Raw genomic sequence first — 18,037 nt, forward strand, 5'->3', positions numbered from 1 at the left:
GAGAATCGATGGGAGAGTGTCTCCCGTCAACACAATGCAGTGAAGACAGGGCCGTAAGTAGATCTAAGTCTGTTGTTGTTCACATAGCTGAAATTGCGTAACTTAGATTGATATCTCCCCCTCCCCCCATAGTGTAGACCAGCCCTAGAAAAACACTGGTCTTTTATTTTATCTTCCCAGGAAGATCAGCTCAGATACAGTGCTCAGTTTTAGTGAAGCTCCTTGGTTTTAAAAAGATGCTCTTTGTTTGAAGGAGGGTAGGTTGATGTACTGGACTGAGTTGTGTAAACCAGAACAAAAGAGGAAAAAGTGGGAAAAAAAACTCCCTTCAAGCTTCAATAGAAATGAGTACTCAGCATCAAAACACTCGTCCAGGCACAAGTTGTATTTTGCCCCTACTGTTGCATCCTCTTCATCCCGCCCCTCTTGGATACTAACCTTACTCCCTCAACTTCAGCTTCCAGAATACTGCCACTCAACTCTGAGGGAGAGGACTGGTTTTTAAAGGGAGCTTTATGTAATCCAGTGTCTTGAAAATCACTGCACATTGTTATTTAAGGTCTCCGTTCATGGTATTAGCAAATTATGACCATCAGAGATGGGGAGACAGGAAGCCATACCAGCCTTATGATACAAATTTATGGCTCTTGTGCCTCTTTCTCCTTAATCTGACCAGGGATTGCTTTGTGCCTAACAAAGCATCTCCTCCAGCAGGAGCATCTGTCGTTCCCTATACAAGATTGTTCAGCGACATCCCAGCCCAGCAATGATAGCTCTAAAATCACATTTCTGTCTAAAATGTGATAGCACTATTGTTACGAGTAGCCCCTAAGATTCCTGTAAATGAAAGATTAAAGAAAAAATGAGTTATTTCTTTTGATATACTTTTTGCATTTGATAGAAATGTGTGTACAGTAAACTATGCTGTTTTCCTGGCACAGTCAGTCAGTTATCCCTGTTTGTGGGTTTTTTTCACAAAGCAACAAAGGAGAAACACTTTTAAAATAGGAAAATCTATTATAGAACCACAAACATTGACCATGGTAGAGAGTGGGGATGGATTGGAGGGAGGGGATTGATTCAGGGACACGTGTATACTTGAAACTCATTTAACTCCCGTTCGGACACTGAGTTTAGTTTTTGTTTTAAATAGGGGTCTTGACACTGTTGCTGTATGTCTTAGCCCTCCTATTCTATGCCAGTTGTTGGGAGGAGGGAAAAAGGTACTGGATTGTCTGTTACTTCACGGCTGTTCTCACAGTAGTATAATCCAGTGGTAGTTATCAAGGACATTCTTATGGACTAGAAGTACATTATTATTATCTGTGAAACTGCTCACAGTAATGTAGCACAACATTTATTAAATGTATTCATTGAAACTGGTACTAATTTGTATGATTGTTTTAAATCTCCAGGCACATTAGGGATTAATTAACCAAACACTTGATAAAACCTGAGTTTTCTAAACTTTTGGGTTTTTTTTACTATTAGTTACATTTGTTAGTGAGTGAGTGACAGAAATAAAAATTAATAATTGTGAATTGGGCATTTGTATTGCTTCTAAGCATGAATAATACCCTTCATTTATTATGTCCAGCAGCTCTGTAGTGGCTTGCCCTGATATAGATTCTATAATTTTAAGTGATGTGATATTGTTTCACGCTGAAAATAAATGTTATGGAAACTGGGTGAGTTGAATTGAGCAATAAAATAGAAATTCGTTCATGTCTGGATTGTTGGTTCAGATTCAGCCTAGGACAGTAATGACTGACAGGTGTTGCTGGGCAATGCTGATTCAGTGGTCTAGGTGAAATTGAGGGGTTCTCCTATTCCCAATGTACAGCTGTTCATATCACAAAATTTACCATGTCTACAGGCACTAACAGGCATTCTTGCTGGCAATGACGTCAGTCCCACCAGGTCAAGATTGACCACCGGAAGTATGAGGAAGGCTGTATTTCTGCTGCTCAAATTAGGGTCCAAGATTATAAATATTTATGGTCCCAAACTTGGATTTTTTTTTTATAAAGTGTTTGTGAAGAAGCACTCAAAAAAATTGCAGTATTCCCCTATTATTTGCAGTATGCCTTTCTTGTATAGTGTGGACTGCATATCTGCAGGGAAAAGAAAGTGAAGTCCTTGTTGTATCTCTCTCTTCTTTTACTTCTATTTCCCAGTGCAATATTGTTAACACTTAATTCTTGAATATGCTGTATGGCTGAGAATAGCCGGAAAAAAGTGCAAGGTACCTTTTCTTGAGGCTGAAGAGTTCTGTTTTGATGTTGCATTGTTTACTGTTTTGAATCTGTTTTCCTCCTGTAGAAGCCACATAGCAAAGAGAGAGAACTTTTTCTTCAAACTTGGATCTTTTCTTTCTCAATGAGGACCGTATAAAACAAGTCAAATTTGCAATTTCTAGTTTCAGATGTCTTCTGCAAATTTAAAAAAATAAATAATCAGTATGTTTTCACTCACAGAACTCAAGAAACCTGCATGTTTGTTTAAGTGATAAAAATGCTGGAAACCCCCAGAACCCGGTTCTATTAGTGGTTCTATCACCATCAGGATTTTTTTGGTAACATTGTCTAGTTTAGATAAAGCTTATAAGTAAATGACACTTGTGAGGTGGCATACAATAGAGGCAAAAGAAAGCTTTCATACCAAGTTGATAAATACATTAGAAATGCCTGAGATGCTGTACATTTGGGTAGGGGGGAAGACCTTCCTTTGTATTAACATGCCCATGACAACCTGGAATGGCTAAGATGTTCCTTATTATGTAGTAGTTAGGATTTATATTTACTCTTAGTGTCAGAGTCAGACCCGTGCGGCTTGTGTGTATATGTACATTTACAAATCTCACTGTCACCTAACTGGATAAAAGTATTTTTCACTGTTGTGTAACTGCGACAGGCTGTCAAAATTGTGAATGTGGTTCTTTATTTTAATTTGTCTTGATTAAAAAAAAAATTTTATGCTAACACTTGTAGTATTTTATACAGGATTGCAGAAGGCATATAATGGATAGTATGATTGGGCAAATTGCATCGATCAGAATTCCACCCATCAGTTCATAGCTGTCTTCAATTTAAAATGTGATTTCTACTTTAGGTTTTAAAATCCTCTTTTTCTAAGAAAAACCTTACAAAACTAAACTACCAAGCGGTCTCTGAGAAAAGGAAAAGTGTCTGATTTAAATATAAACGTGTTTTCTTTTATACCTGAAGTTTAATAAAATGCAAAACAGGAAAACTTTAAGCAAGGTTGCTAGAAACATAGTCCATTAACATGCCATCACTAAACCATTGTAGTTGTGTTGTGGTTATAATGAAGTCATCAGGCTAATACCTTTTTGTTGTGCTTGTTCCTCTTTCATAAAGTTTACTACAATGCTCGTACTTAATATGTAGCAATATGGAATTTTCAAATAACTTTAAATCCAGTGTAGCCGGAATCTCTCAAACAGATTTCAAGCTAAAACCAGTGCAGCTGGTAACATTAAGAAGCCCATGCACATTTTTTATATGCACCAGAGGAGATGGTTTTAAATTTAACTTGCTATTGTTGATAGCATGTGTCACATCTTCTCCTTCTTAAAAATATCCTTCAGGAGAACAGCAGCAGCAGGGTGAAACTAATGCAATCCGTGCAACCCTGGTCAGTTTAAAGCTGTAGGTAATGCTGGGTTATGGAGAAAGTGCTTTGAGCAGCAAATTTCAGTTCTGTGCTACTGACTGAAGTACTATGCGAGGGAGAAGATATTTCTTATGGTCTCCCTTCAGTCTGAATTAATTTTTTCAGAAAAGATTTGGCTATTATACAAGATGCATTACAAAATTAGTTATATGTACAGCATTCCTTTTACCTATTTATATTCTATCCAAAACCAAATTTATCTTGCATGATTTGTTCCCACCTGTATTGCTCTATTCTGCTAATATACTTCGATTCCCTAATAAAATTCAGTGAGTTAAATTTAATGAACTGTAATTACTAGATCAGGATCCTTCTTTTTTTTGGAGTCATTACCTATTTTGCTTTCTCCTGCTCTCTCATAATCCTCAGACACCTCCCCAGTTTCCATCTAGAACAGTAGATTCTAAAGTAAGTGCATGCTCTTTGTGAGGAGGGGAGTGGGAGCCCATCCTCCCAGACAGAGTGAAATGAAATACCTGAACTGTCTAGTTCACCTCTGCCAAAGAAATTGGTATAAACTATAGACATATGGAAAAATTTCTCTTTTCAAATGCTAGTGTTTTTCACTTGGAAGACTTGGAGACTTGGAAATGGCAGAGATGCTTAATGACTTCTTTGTTTCAGTCTTCACTGAGAAGTCTGAAGGAATGTCTAGTATAGTGAATGCTTACGGGAAGAGGGTAGGTTTAGAAGAGAAAATAAGGAAAGAGCAAGTAAAAAATCACTTAGAAAAGTTAGATGCCTGCAAGTCACCAGGGCCTGATGAAATGCATCCTCGAATACTCAAGGAGTTAATAGAAGAGGTATCTGAGCCTCTAGCTATTATCTTTGGGAAATCATGGGAGACGGGGGAGATTCCAGAAGACTGGAAGGGGGCAAATATAGTGCCCATCTATAAAAAGGGAAATAAAAACAACCCAGGAAACTACAGACCAGTTAGTTTAACTTCTGTGCCAGGGAAGATAATGGAGCAGGTAATTAAAGAAAACATCTGTAAACACTTGGAAGGTGGTAAGGTGATAGGGAATAGCCAGCATGGATTTGTAAAGAACAAATCGTGTCAAACTAATCTGATAACATTCTTTGATAGGATAACGAGCCTTGTGGATAAGGGAGAAGCGGTGGATGTGATATATCTAGACTTCAGTAAGGCATTTGATACAGTCTCACATGATATTCTTATAGATGAGCTAGGAAAGTACAATTTAGATGGGGCTACTATAAGGTGGGTGCATAACTGGCTGGATAACCGTACTCAGAGAGTAGTTGTTAATGGCTCCCAATCCTGCTGGAAAGGTATAACAAGTGGGGTTCTGCAGGGGTCTGTTTTGGGACCGGTTCTGTTCAATATCTTCATCAACGATTTAGATGTTGGCATAGAAAGTACGCTTATTAAGTTTGCGGACGATACCAAACTGGGAGGGATTGCAACTGCTTTGGAGGACAGGGTCATAATTCAAAATGATCTGGACAAGTTGGAGAAATGGTCTGAGGTAAACAGGATGAAGTTCAATAAAGATAAATGCAAAGTGCTCCACTTAGGAAGGAACAATCAGTTTCACACATATAGAATGGGAAGAGACTGTCTAGGAAGGAGTATGGCAGAAAGAGATCTAGGGGTCATAGTGGACCAGAAGCTTAATATAAGTCAACAGTGTGATACTGTTGCAAAAAAAGCAAACGTGATTCTGGGATGCATTAACAGGTGTGTTGTAAACAAGATACGAGAAGTCATTCTTCCGCTTTACTCTGCGCTGGTTAGGCCTCAACTGGAGTATTGTGTCCAGTTCTGGGCACCGCATTTCAAGAAAGATGTGGAGAAATTGGAGAGGGTCCAGAGAAGAGCAACAAGAATGATTAAAGGTCTTGAGAACATGACCTATGAAGGAAGGCTGAAGGAATTGGGTTTGTTTAGTTTGGAAAAGAGAAGACTAAGAGGGGACATGATAGCAGTTTTCAGGTATCTAAAAGGGTGTCATCAGGAGGAGGGAGAAAACTTGTTCACCTTACCCTCCAATGATAGAACAAGAAGCAATGGGCTTAAACTGCAGCAAGGGAGATTTAGGTTGGACATTAGGAAAAAGTTCCTAACTGTCAGGGTAGTTAAACACTGGAATAGATTGCCTAGGGAGGTTGTGGAATCTCCATCTTTGGAGATATTTAAGAGTAGGTTAGATAAATGTCTATCAGAGATGGTTTAGACAGTATTTGGTCCTGCCATGAGGGCAGGGGACTGGACTCGATGACCTCTCGAGGTCCCTTCCAGTCCTAGAGTCTATGAGTCTATGAGATTGTGATCATATCATTAAAAATGGTTGTTCTGATAATGTTTTATTTTTAGAGAACCAAATGGTTTGGGTAAAAAAAAATTGTGGGAAAACAGTTGGTAGTTGAGGGAAGGCGTTTTGCAGTAGCAACGTGTTCATTTCCTAGTTCTTTGGTGGTTTCTTCCCCCACTAAATGTTCAGTGGGCGTTTGAAGGATTACAGTTCATTGTTTTTAATGGATGCACATACATGGTGACTGATTTGTTTAAGCTGACTAAATTCCAGAGACCCTATCAGGGAATTTGGTACAATACAGTAACATACCAGAACATGTGTTTAAATCAGATTTTGATTTGCCAAAAAGTATATAAGGTGATAATTGTGGAGGTGGTTGCCACCAACATTCCAGGAGAATATAGGTGAATTTACATTTTTTTTTTGGTCAGGCAGATGTGTATGATGAATTGTGATATTGTATTGGAAGTAGGAACAAATTAGATATTATCATTCATGATTACTGTTGCCAAAACAGCTGCCATCTACTCTTTTTCTTTAAGACTCTGAATATGTGTGCCAAATCTCCATCCCAGTCAGTCCCCCATATTCTGAAGCATTACTGGGGCAGTGAGGTCTGGTGGCTAGAGTATAGCAGTGGGGGTCAATTACTTAATGGCCTTGTGCCTCAGTGTACCTCCCAGAAGTATTGAGGCTTAGGGTAAAATGTTATGAGCATAAGTCTCTCTTTCACCAATGACCGTGATTAAGGAACCTTAAGAGTATATATGTTCTGTAATCACAGAGTGTGATTACAGCTTATGTTGATATATAGCGCCCTGCTTGGATACAAAATTTGTATCCGCGTCCAATCCGCAAATATGGTCTGCGGATATGCACATCTGTGAATGCAGATATCCACAGATGTAAAGCGGAAATCCGCAGATGTGCAGAGCTCTAGTGATGTACCCTACCTAGTTTGGGTCCCAGAGCAATACATTTGCAGCAGCTCAAGCTCTGCTAGCCCCATGAGTAATTTGAATAGTTATCCAAGGTTCTAGGCAGGCTTGTGCAGCCTAGACTGAAGCATGCACTGCTCTAGCACCCGAGATACCCAAGCTATAGATCGAGCAATGTCCGCTTGAACTGTAACCACAACCAGTGATTCTGAGATAGATGTACCTTAAAGCCTGGTATACACTAGAGTTAAGCCGGTGTAAGGTGCCTTATGTCTAATTGTCAGTGTCTACACTACATCCTTGCTCCTGCCGATGTAAGTGCCCTACTACACCGTCATAAGCCCTACACCTCTCATGGAGGTGGAGTTATGTCGGTGGAGTTACGGTGACACAGTGTCTATGTAGCCACTGTTACTTACATAGGCTGTTAATTCAGGCCTCTGCTGCACTGGGCTCACAGCTGGGCGGTTAAATTGACAAGAAAGGCTGGTAGGGTCCCTTCTATGAAATTGAGCCCAGCACCAGGCTCACAGCTCCTCCCTCCCCCAACTGTCAGCCAGGTGACTGGCTCACAGCTGGAGCCCTTGCCCCCCACCCCAGGGGACAGCTTCAGCTGTGAGACTCAATTATCCCCAGTATCCCCCAAGTTCAGTTATCCCCATATTGACTGGGTACATGTCACCTTAGGATGGGATGCGGAGAGAAAGTTTCTTGACTCCTTAAATGACTGCTTCTTGGAGCAGCTGGTCCTGGAAGCCCACCAGAGGAGAGGCAATTCTTGATTTAGTCCTGTGTGGAGCACAGGATCTGGTCCAAGAGGTGAATATAGCTGGACCGCTTGGTAATAGTGACCACAATATAATTACATTTAATATCCCTGTGGCAGGAAAAACACCACAGCAGCCAACACTATAGCATTTAATTTCAGAAAGGCGAACTACACAAAAATGAGGAGGCTAGTTAAACAGAAATTAAAAGGTACAGTGCTAAAAGGGAAATCTCTGCAAGCTGCATGGAAACTTTTTAAAGACACCATAATAGAGGCTCAACTTAAATGTATACCCCAATTTAAAAAACATAGAGAACCAAAAAAGAGTCACCGTGGTTAAACAACAAAGTAAAGGAAGCAGTGAGAGGCAAAAAGGCATTCGTTAAAAAGTGAAAAGTAAAAGTTAAATCCTAGTGAGGAAAATAGAAAGGAGCATAAACAGTGGCACATGAAATGTAAAAATATAATTAGGAAGGCCGAAAAAGAATTTGAGGAACAATTAGCCAAAGACTCAAAACAAATTGATAAATTAAACCGCAGTAAGTCACCAGGACCAGATGGTATTCACCCAAGAGTTCTGAAGGAACTCAAATGTGAAATTGCAGAACTACTATGTGTAATCTGTAACTATCATTTAAATCTGCTTCTGTACCAGATGACTGGAGGATAGCTAATGTGACGCCAGTTTTTAAAAAGGGCTCCAGAGGTGATCCTGACAATTACAGGCCTGTAAGCCTGACATCAATACCAGGCAAACTGGTTGAAAGTATAATAAAGAACAATATTGTCAGACAAATAGATGAACGTAATTTGTTGAGGAAGAGTCAGCGTGGTTTTAGTAAAGGGAAATTATGCCTCACCAATCTACTAGAATTCTTTGGGGCGGGTCAAGAAGTATGTGGACCAAGAGGCTCTAGTGGCTATAGTGTACTTAAATTTTCAGAAAGCCTTTGTCCCTCACCAAAGGCTATTACACAAAGTAAGCTGCCACCTGATAAGAGGGAAGGTGCTCTCATGGATTGGCAACTGGTTAAAAGATAGAAACAAAGGGTAGGTATAAATGGTCAGTTTTCAGAACCATAGAATATCAGGGTTGGAAGGGACCTCAGGAGGTCATCATCTAGTCTAACCCCCTGCTCAAAGCAGGACCAATCCCCAGGCAGATTTTTGCCCCAAACGGCTCCATCAAGGATTGAACTCATAACCCTGGGTTTATCAAGCCAGTGCTCAAACCACTGAGCTATCCCTCCTCACTGGTTTCCTGTATACAAGAGATGGCTTCATTTTTCAGTGCACTAAATATTTTATTTCAGATAGGACATGTTTTAGGAATGAAAAACAGATCTGATAAAGATTTCAGGTAATTCATCTTGACTTGTAATTTAAAAAAAAAAAAGTCATGATGGAGTTCTTAAATGGTTCCCAGGAGTTTTTTTCTTCAGTAGAGACATGCACTATAACAATCTTTTAATCATATATTTATAGACAGTATGTCATCTAATGGTTAGAGCAGGAGCTTGAAGCTAGGACTCCTGGATTTTGCTTCTAGCTCTGTCATTGATCTCTGTGTTGCTTTAGGCAAGTCACTTTGTGTATCACAGTTGATCTAACTGTAAAATACTGTCCAGAATTTGGGTGTAACAAAGCCCACTTAATTTTGTGATGTGTTTTGCAAGTCTCAAATAAATGCCCAAATATTACGGTGATGGGCAGCATAGAAAACCCTGATTAGAAGACAACAGAATAAAATAAAGTGCCAAGCAATCTGAATATGGAGATTTCAAGTATGTCAGTCTTGAAATAAGCAAATCTCAATGACCTTTTTCATACTTCCGACCTCTCCCTGATATTCAGGTCTGTCCATGATTTTTCTTTTAAAAGTCTCCTTCAAGGACTGAACATATGTCAAATACTGCCGGGCACTAAAAGATAGGAGACATTGATTTTCTGAGTCTCTAGGCTTGATTCTCCATTTACTTTCATCTTCCATATATAGTTACCTGTAAGCACAGGCTGCAGATCTGGTAGTTTCTTGTAGACAGTGCAGTAATAGTGGGTCTTGAGAAGAGAGTAAGTTTATAGACTGGTTCAGAGAGGACAGTCCAGTCATATGGCCAACATGAAAGAAGGCATGGATAATGGCATAGAGAGTTTTACTTTACAGTTATAAATGGAGAGGTAAATAGTGGTGTCCCCTGGGCGTCTGTTCTCAGACCTGTCCTATTCAACATATTCATAAATGATTTGGAAAAAGGGGTAAACTAAAAAAGGTGGCAAAATTTGTAGATACAGAATTACTCAAGATAGTTCACACAGGCAGATTGAAGAGCTTCAAAAGGATCTCTTAAAACTGGGTGACTGGGCAACAAAATGGCAGATGAAAATTTAATGTTGATAAATGCAAAGTAATGTACATTGAAAAGCATAATCTCAATTATACATATAAAATGATTGGGTCTAAATTAGCTGTTACCACTCAAGAAAGAGATCTTGGAGTCATTGTGGATAGTTCTCTGAAAACATCCAGTCAGTGTGCAGTGGTAGTCAAAAAAGTGAACAGAATGCTGGGAATAATTAAGAAAGGAATAGATAATAGGACAGAAAATATCATGTTGTCTCTATATAAATCCATGGTACACCCACATCTTGAACACTGTGTGCAGATGTAGATTCATAGATTCTAGGGTCAGAAGGGACCAATGTGATCATCTAGTCTGATCCCCTGCACAAAACAGGCCACAGAACCCTACCCATCCACTTCTATAACAAACCCCTAACCTATGCCTGAGTTATTGAAGTCTTCAAATTGTGGTCTGAAGACCTCAAGCTGCAGAGAATCCACCAGCAAGTGACCCATGCCCCACGCTGCAGAGGAAGGCGAAAAACCTCCAGGGCCTCTGCCAATCTGCCCTGGAGGAAAATTCCTTCCCGACCCCAAATATGGCGATCAGCTAAACCCTGAACATGTGGGCAAGACTCACCAGCCAGCACTCAGGAAAGAATTCTCTGCAGTAACTCAGATCCCATCCCATCCAACATCCCATCACCGACCACTGGGCATACTTATCTGGCGATTATCAAAGATCAATTGCCAAAATTAGGCTCTCCCATCATACCATCCCTTCCATAAACTTATCAAGCTTAATCTTAAAGCCAGATATGTCTTTTGCCCCCACTACTCCCCTTGGAAGGCTGTTCCAGAACTTCACTCCTCTAATGGTTAGAAACCTTCGTCTAATTTCAAGTCTAAACTTCCTAGTGTCCAGTTTATACCCATTTGTTCTTGTATCTACATTGGTACTAAGCTTAAATAATTCCTCTCCCTCCCTAATATTAATCACTCTAATATATTTATAAAGAGCAAGCATATCCCCCCTCAGCCTTCTTTTGGCTAGACTAAACAAGCCAAGCTCTTTGAGTCTCCTTTCATATGACAGGTTTTCCATTCCTTGGATCATCCTAGTAGCCCGTCTCTGAACCTGTTCCAGTTTGAATTCATTCTTCTTAAACGTGGGAGACCAGAACTGCACACAGTATTCCAGGTGGGGTCTCACCAGTGCCTTATATAACGGTACTAACACCTCCTTATCTTTGCTGGAAATACCTCGCCTAATGCATCCTAAAACCGCTTTAGCTTTTTTAACGGCCATATCACATTGGCGGCTCATAGTCATCCTGTGATGTGGTCGCTGCATCTCAATAAAGATATATTGGAATTGGAAAAGGTTCAGAAAAGGGCAACAAAAATGATTAGGGGTATGGAACGGCTTCCATATGAGGAGAGATTAATAAGACAGGGACTTTTCAGCTTGGAAAAGAGACGGCTAAGGGAAGATATGATTGAGGTCTATAAAATGCTGACTGGTGTAGAGAAAGTAGATAAGGAAGTGTTGTTTACTACTCATAACACAAGAACTAGGGGTCACCAAATGAAACTAATAGGCAGCAGGTTCAAAACAAATGCAAGGAAGTATTTCTTCACACAGCGCATAGTCAGCCTGTGAAACTCCTTGCCAGAAGATGTGAAGGCCAAGACCATAACAGCGTTCAAAAAAGAGCTAGACAACTTCATGGAGGGTAGGTCCATCAATCGCTGTTAGCCAGGATGGGCAGGGAGGGTGTCCCTAGCCTCTGTTTGCCAGAATCTGGGAATGGGCAATGGGATGAATCACCTGATGATTCTCGGTTCTGTTCATTCCCTCTGGGGCACCTCGCACTGGCCACTGTCAGAAAACATAATACTGGGCTAGATGGACCTTTGGTCTGACCCAGTAGGGCCATTATTATGTAGGACTCAATTTCACAGCGGGGAGTCTACCTGCTTTGTCAGTTTCACAGCTTCAGCTGTGAGCTCCCCTGCTGCTCTGAGTCTGAGGCAGCCCTGAAATTGACAGTAAAGGCTAGTAGGCTCCCAGTTGTGAACCCCTTGTGGGCTCAGAGCTCAGGCAGCCATCCAGGTGCAGGTGGGGGGCTCCAGCTGCCACCTGGGTTCTCTGCTCCCTGTTTCCGTCAGAGCTCACTAGGTGGAGCCTGGCTGCTGTCCAGGCTCTCAGCCAGACTCCAGATAGTTTAGCTCTGTGAGGAGCGAGCAGCTGAGAGCCTGGGCAGCAGCCCCTCATGCTGCTCCTCTTAAGTTGGTGCAAGAGCTCCTATTGAGGACATGCACCGCTGACAGAAGGAGGGTAGAGAGGACATGAAAAACCTGAGTAATGACTGCAGTAGCTATATGTCGACGTAACTTAGGGCATGTCTACACTACAAACTTAAGTCGACTTAAGTCACATTCAATCTTTTTTGTCACTCCTAAGTGCCCAAGTCACTTTGAAAATGGGAAATGACTTAGGTGCTTTGAAATTTTTATCCTGAATGTTTATAATCACTTGGAGATCCTCAGGTGATAGAAGCTATATGTATATGCCATTATTTTAGATTAATTTTGCTTTACATTACGTTGCGGGCCTTAAAACACTGAATAATTCTTCTTGGCTGCAAGTAGAAGATTGCTGTAACAGACGAAAAGACCTGAGTGTTTGTTACCTGCAAACAGATTATACGTTTTGAAAATCCAGTGTTTAGTAGACAGCTGCTTACTTTAGTTTTATTTTTAAGTATTTGACTTACGGGGAAAACCTTCTTATTTCTTTCTGCAACCATTTGTTCTTATTGTATGGCAGCACTGTGTTGCTCCATAAGAGGCACTCTCTTTAACATGTATTTATAGACGGCTCACATGTTGGTGGTCAGCTGTATCTAATCTCACTGTGAGTTTTCAACCCCAGAAACACTTCCTTTTAATATGTGAAATATATGACTCAAGGATGGCGGTTTTCTGTTGTTGTATTTCACTGTCTGGACTTGAAAATGAAACCTACTTTTAAATGCTAACTCAAGAAGGATGTTGATAAATTGGAGAGTGTTCAGAAAAGAGCCACAAGAATGATTAAAGGATTAGAAAACATGCCTTATAGTGATAAATTCAAGGACCTCCATCTCTTTAGCTTAACAAAGGAAAGATTAAGGGGTGACTTGATTACACTCTATATGTACCTAAATGGGGAACAAATGGGCTGTTCAGTCTAACAGAGAAAGGTATAACACATTCAGACTGGAAATAAGGCATAAATCTTTAACAGTGAGTAATTAAGCACTGGAACAGTTTATCAAGAGTCACAGTATATTCTCCATCACTAACCATTTTTAAGTCAAGATTTGATGTTTTTTCTAAAAGATTTGCTCTAGTATTTTTTTGTGGTTGTTCTCTGGCCTTATTTATACAGGAGGTCAGACTAGATGACCATAATAGTGCCTTTTGTCCTTGTAATCTATGTTAAAATACTTTTCTTAAGGGGCTTCAGGCTTCTTGCACATAGATGACATACAGAACTCAAGTCTTTCACAACCCCATTAAATTTTGTTTACATCCTTTGTGAAGCCCATTGGTTGCTTAAACTCACTGGTCATGTTTTCTTCATAAAAACACACAGCCTAATATTTATATTGTAAAAGTAACTTATGAATGATGCTTTCTGGGAGCACCAAAATAGATCTGAAGAAGGAATGAGTTAGGATTAACTAATAAATACTAAATGTCACCGACTAAACATTCACAATTTATCCCAACCCCCAGATCCCTCTTGGGCACGTTCCCTGGCAGACGATTCAGAAAAGCAATAGCATATTATCTGTGGTGATAATTTTTTTCCTCTAGCATGTTCCTATCTGTGTTGAGACATTTATTTAGGAGGGGAAGTGTCCAGTCAGGTCTTTGCTCCCATCTGTAGGAGTTGCTGCATGCTCAGTACAGAAAGTGAAAGCTGGCTTTCTGTTCTGAAAATTGTTACCTCCCAGGAAGCCTCAGGATTGGAAGTCAGTGGTAAAACGTCCAGGCCCTCTCTGCATGAGCACTTCCACCATTGCTGCCAATGGTTGAGCTGCACCAGTGGTGAATTTAGTCTGAATCTAATGTAAACAAGGGCCTGGATTTGTTTCTTTTCCTAGTCCGAGAGAGAGAAATATCCCCACTCTTGTGCAATTAGCTGGGAAACCATCTTTTGTTTATAAGATTTACATATAAAAGGACACGTGTGCATGTCCGTAAAGGCCAGAATGTTTGGAGCACTTTTAAACAACAAATGACTGAGGAAGGACATGACTGATGAAGATTAATGGCTAGTTTATATATAAAACTGAACTTTCACAATAACCTCTGGTGATAGAAATATCTGAGCTTTTTATATCTATCCATCAATGCAGTATTTGAGCAACTCCCAAGTATTTAAAAACAAATAGCAATAAAAATCATCTTCTTTTCTTGTTGTAGAAGAAATCACTTATTTTTGTATATAGTATGTGTGTGAAGAACTTAATGAAGGAAAGCTAAGTCAGAAATGAGTGTTGCACTTAGTTCTGAATGCTAGAAGGTTAGTTATAATTAGCTTAACACTTGCAATCATTTAGTGCTCAAAAGGCGAGAATATTTAAAGTTCCTGTCTCCTTGGCATTGAAGTGCTGTATAGAATTTAAGTAATGGAGTCCATAACATAAAATGAGAGTGTTTCTCTTGGTTTCCCTGGAAAATAATAGCAAGCTATAAAAAATAAGTTGTAAATATTTTATTTTTGGTAGTGATGGAGTGGGAACTCTCTGGAAAAGGACAGGTGTTGTGATCTTTTCATGGCATTATTAAAAGTCATTTGACAAAACTGGAAGGAAAAAATGACCAAAATTTCTCAAGTTTATTTTTCATGATTTCATAACTGGAAGCCTGCAGTATGCTATCATATGGTCTTACTCATTGAAAGAGGCAGTTTATTAATTCTTAAAGCATCAGAAAAAGGGCATCTGCTTAATTCTCTGTTTTAACAAGGCTTTTACCCTGTCAGTGTCCTTGACTATTGAAGCCAGGGGAAATGACTGACTTTTTAAAAAACAAAGATTTGTTGCCTCTTCTCTTTTAGAGGTAGTTGGCATATGTGATTTGCTGCATGCTAAGAAAGTTAGTGCTCATAGGGAGAGACTCTGGCACCCTTACTCTGCAAGTAGCCTCATTCATTGCAGTGGGACTGTTTGGAGAGCAATATGCTACTCAGTGTGAATAAAGGTTTCAGAATCTGGCTCATAGGGTTTTTTCTTTTTAATTTAAAGACTATTACTAGGTCTATTGTTTCGGCAAGATATTTACACTTTCTTTCTGTGTTTTCTTTTGCATGCTTTCTCGGCTGGATTGCAATAGAGAAGAAGAAAATGAGGTGAGTGTCCTAATTAATTGTTCACCTTTTGAGAAATGCTTTAGCAGAACAGTGGGGAGAAGCTAAAGCATTAGTAGTTTGTTCTGCATTAGAGTGCCTGAAAAAAAGGAATATTGAGACATCAAATATAAAGAAAACCTGATCAGACAATATTGGCATTGGAGATATCGAAAGTAATAAGATTTAAAAAATTATTCTGTGGCCCCTCTAGTCCAGTGGTTCTCAAACTGGGGCCTCCGCTTGTGTAGGGAAAGCCCCTGGCGCAATGGGGGCTGTGGGAAGCGGCAGGCAGCAAATCCCTTGTCCTGTACTAAAGATCTTTGCTTACTCTTGTTATGAACATCCTCAGAAATACCAGTGGTAACAGAATAGCAGAAGGCTTTGAACCTCTGAATATCTAATTATATTGACTGCTTTCTAACCAAGCTTGTGTTTCATAATTACGAGATTATATAAGGACTTCAGATTCAAGAAACTGTGTGTGTGTGTGGGTGGGGGGGAGGGCGGTGGAATCTTTTACAAGCTAAACATATTCTGTAAATTCCCAGACCAGGAGGGATATTTCAAATTTATAATTTTTGACGCATTACAGCCACAGATTGTTTCCACTGTTGTGGTTTAGATATCATCACAAGTGTCCACATTTCCTACTCTTGTGGCAAGCAGGAAATCAGATTAATTTAAACAAGATCTTATTCATTCCTACTCAATTCACTCTACACCTCCAGCAGTCAATCAGCACTGCAACACAGGCCAGGCAGGCTGATCTTTTATCAGTTTTGTCATGTTTGCCCTCAGAATGTTGCTCTGTGTATTTTGCAAATACAAATGTTTTCTGTAATGCAAGATTAACCCCTTTGTTTTAAGTGTTTTCTACATTAAATTTCACTTTATGGATGGCAGAATTTGTAATGTTCCTTTCTGTAATTTTTTTGAAAATGTGGCTCTCACATTATTTAACCTTTGTATTTTCAGAAGAGGGAGGAAAAAAATCTGTGAAAGAGCTAACTTGTGAGGTGGCTGACGCACCTCAACTCCAGACTTTAATGCTAAATAAACTATTAAAAACTGGAGGAACAAGATGTAGTTTACATGTTGTTTTTCTTATTTTACAAGTCTTGCACCTTATTTTATGTATAAATAGACCCAAACTACAAGGTTCAGGTCTGAGTTCAGATTCAAAACCCCTCACCCCCAAAGTTCAGAAGTTTTTTATCTGAGGTTTTGATTTGGGCCTATCCCTAACTCTGTTAAATTGTTTCATTAAATAAATTCATAGACTGTTCAGTCCAGGAAGAATCCAGAATTTTGCTATTTTATATTATTCCAAAATTGAGGCAGTCCAGACATCCTACACTTAGTACAACATGAAATACAAACATTGTGGGCAAAACTTTGAAAATATGTTCTTGTTCCATGGGGGTATTAAGTATCTTAAAAATAACTTTGTAAACTATTCAATATGCAGTGTTTAGAAAATAAGCAAACTCACAAAACACTTTTTGCCTGAACCTTTGTAGGCTAATTCCATACTCTGGTGTAGGCACATTATTGTGATGTCGTTAGCATTCCACTTCCTGGAAATTGTCACAGACAGAAGCTGATGGTTTGGGACTTCGGCAGAACTGTGAGAAGAAAATAGTGGTTTGAAATTATTTATGGGGTGAATTCACCTTTCATGCTTATGGAGAGAATTTGGCTTGTAAGCCTATAGTTCATCTTTTAAAAAAAAATTCTTGCATCTCACCTACAAGAAAAAAGGAACATTGCATATAAATCCTGAGAAACAAATCTGCTAACGTTTTCTATGTCTTTATTAGAGTATCCTTCCCAAAGATGATCATGAGACACACGTGCTCTAATCTTGTATCTTACAGTTGAACAGGCACAGGGGCCTACATTTTCAGAAGTGACTAGTGATGTTGGGTCTCAATTTTTGGATGCTCAAATTTGAGATATCTTAAAGGAGCGTGACTTTCAGAAGCTAGCATGTGCTCTACCTTTCCTGAAAATCAAGCCGCTTTACATGTCCCAGGTTGGGCACTCAAAATTACTAGTCGTGTCTGAAGTTCCAGGTCATCATCTTTAAATTAGACCTACTGTATTTTGCTATTTGTAAAAATACTATGGAGGATATTATATTTATGAAAACTGGTTACTGTGTATAGCAAGTAGGTGAAATGCAATGGTGTTTCAATGCCACTGAAGTCTATTTAATTATTTACCATAGTGCCTCTTTCCTTAGCAACTAGGCCTGTTTTGCAAAGGTTGAGCAATAACAAAGAACATAAGTGATTCACAGTGAAGTGCAGGAAACAGTTGCTGTTGCCAAGGATGGAATAGTGTTCATGGAATAGTTATGAAACTAAGGCTTGGTCAATACAATTTTTGTACTGCTATAACTCTTTCGGTTAAGGGTGTGATTATTTTAATGAGTTAGTTATACCAGTACAACACCTAATTTGGATTTATGGGAATAAGCTATATTGGCATAAGCCCCTCTTTATACCAGTGTGGTATCCACAGTAGAGGATTCAGGGCCGGCTTTAGGTTGATCCCCCCGAATCGGGCCCTGAGCCCTAAAGAAGAGCGCCTAACTTAGGT

The 18,037-nt window shown here is 39.5% G+C and overlaps 1 protein-coding gene across 8 annotated transcripts in view; it reads left to right on the plus strand.

Moving 5' to 3' along the window:
- Positions 1–18,037, plus strand: part of SETD2 (SET domain containing 2, histone lysine methyltransferase) — a 157,266-nt gene that overhangs the window by 20,238 nt on the left and 118,991 nt on the right. For all 8 annotated transcript variants that reach the window (XR_007772824.1, XM_050942380.1, XM_050942385.1 and 5 more), the window contains one exon: positions 15,418–15,433. Coding sequence is in view for 7 of the 8 variants with exons in the window: in XM_050942380.1 (XP_050798337.1) it covers positions 15,418–15,433 (16 nt within the window). In the remaining variant the exon portion in view is untranslated. The remainder of the gene's footprint in view (positions 1–15,417; positions 15,434–18,037) is intronic.

Source organism: Gopherus flavomarginatus, chromosome 2 (genome assembly GCF_025201925.1).
Source record: "Gopherus flavomarginatus isolate rGopFla2 chromosome 2, rGopFla2.mat.asm, whole genome shotgun sequence".
Lineage (NCBI taxonomy): Eukaryota > Metazoa > Chordata > Testudines > Testudinidae > Gopherus > Gopherus flavomarginatus.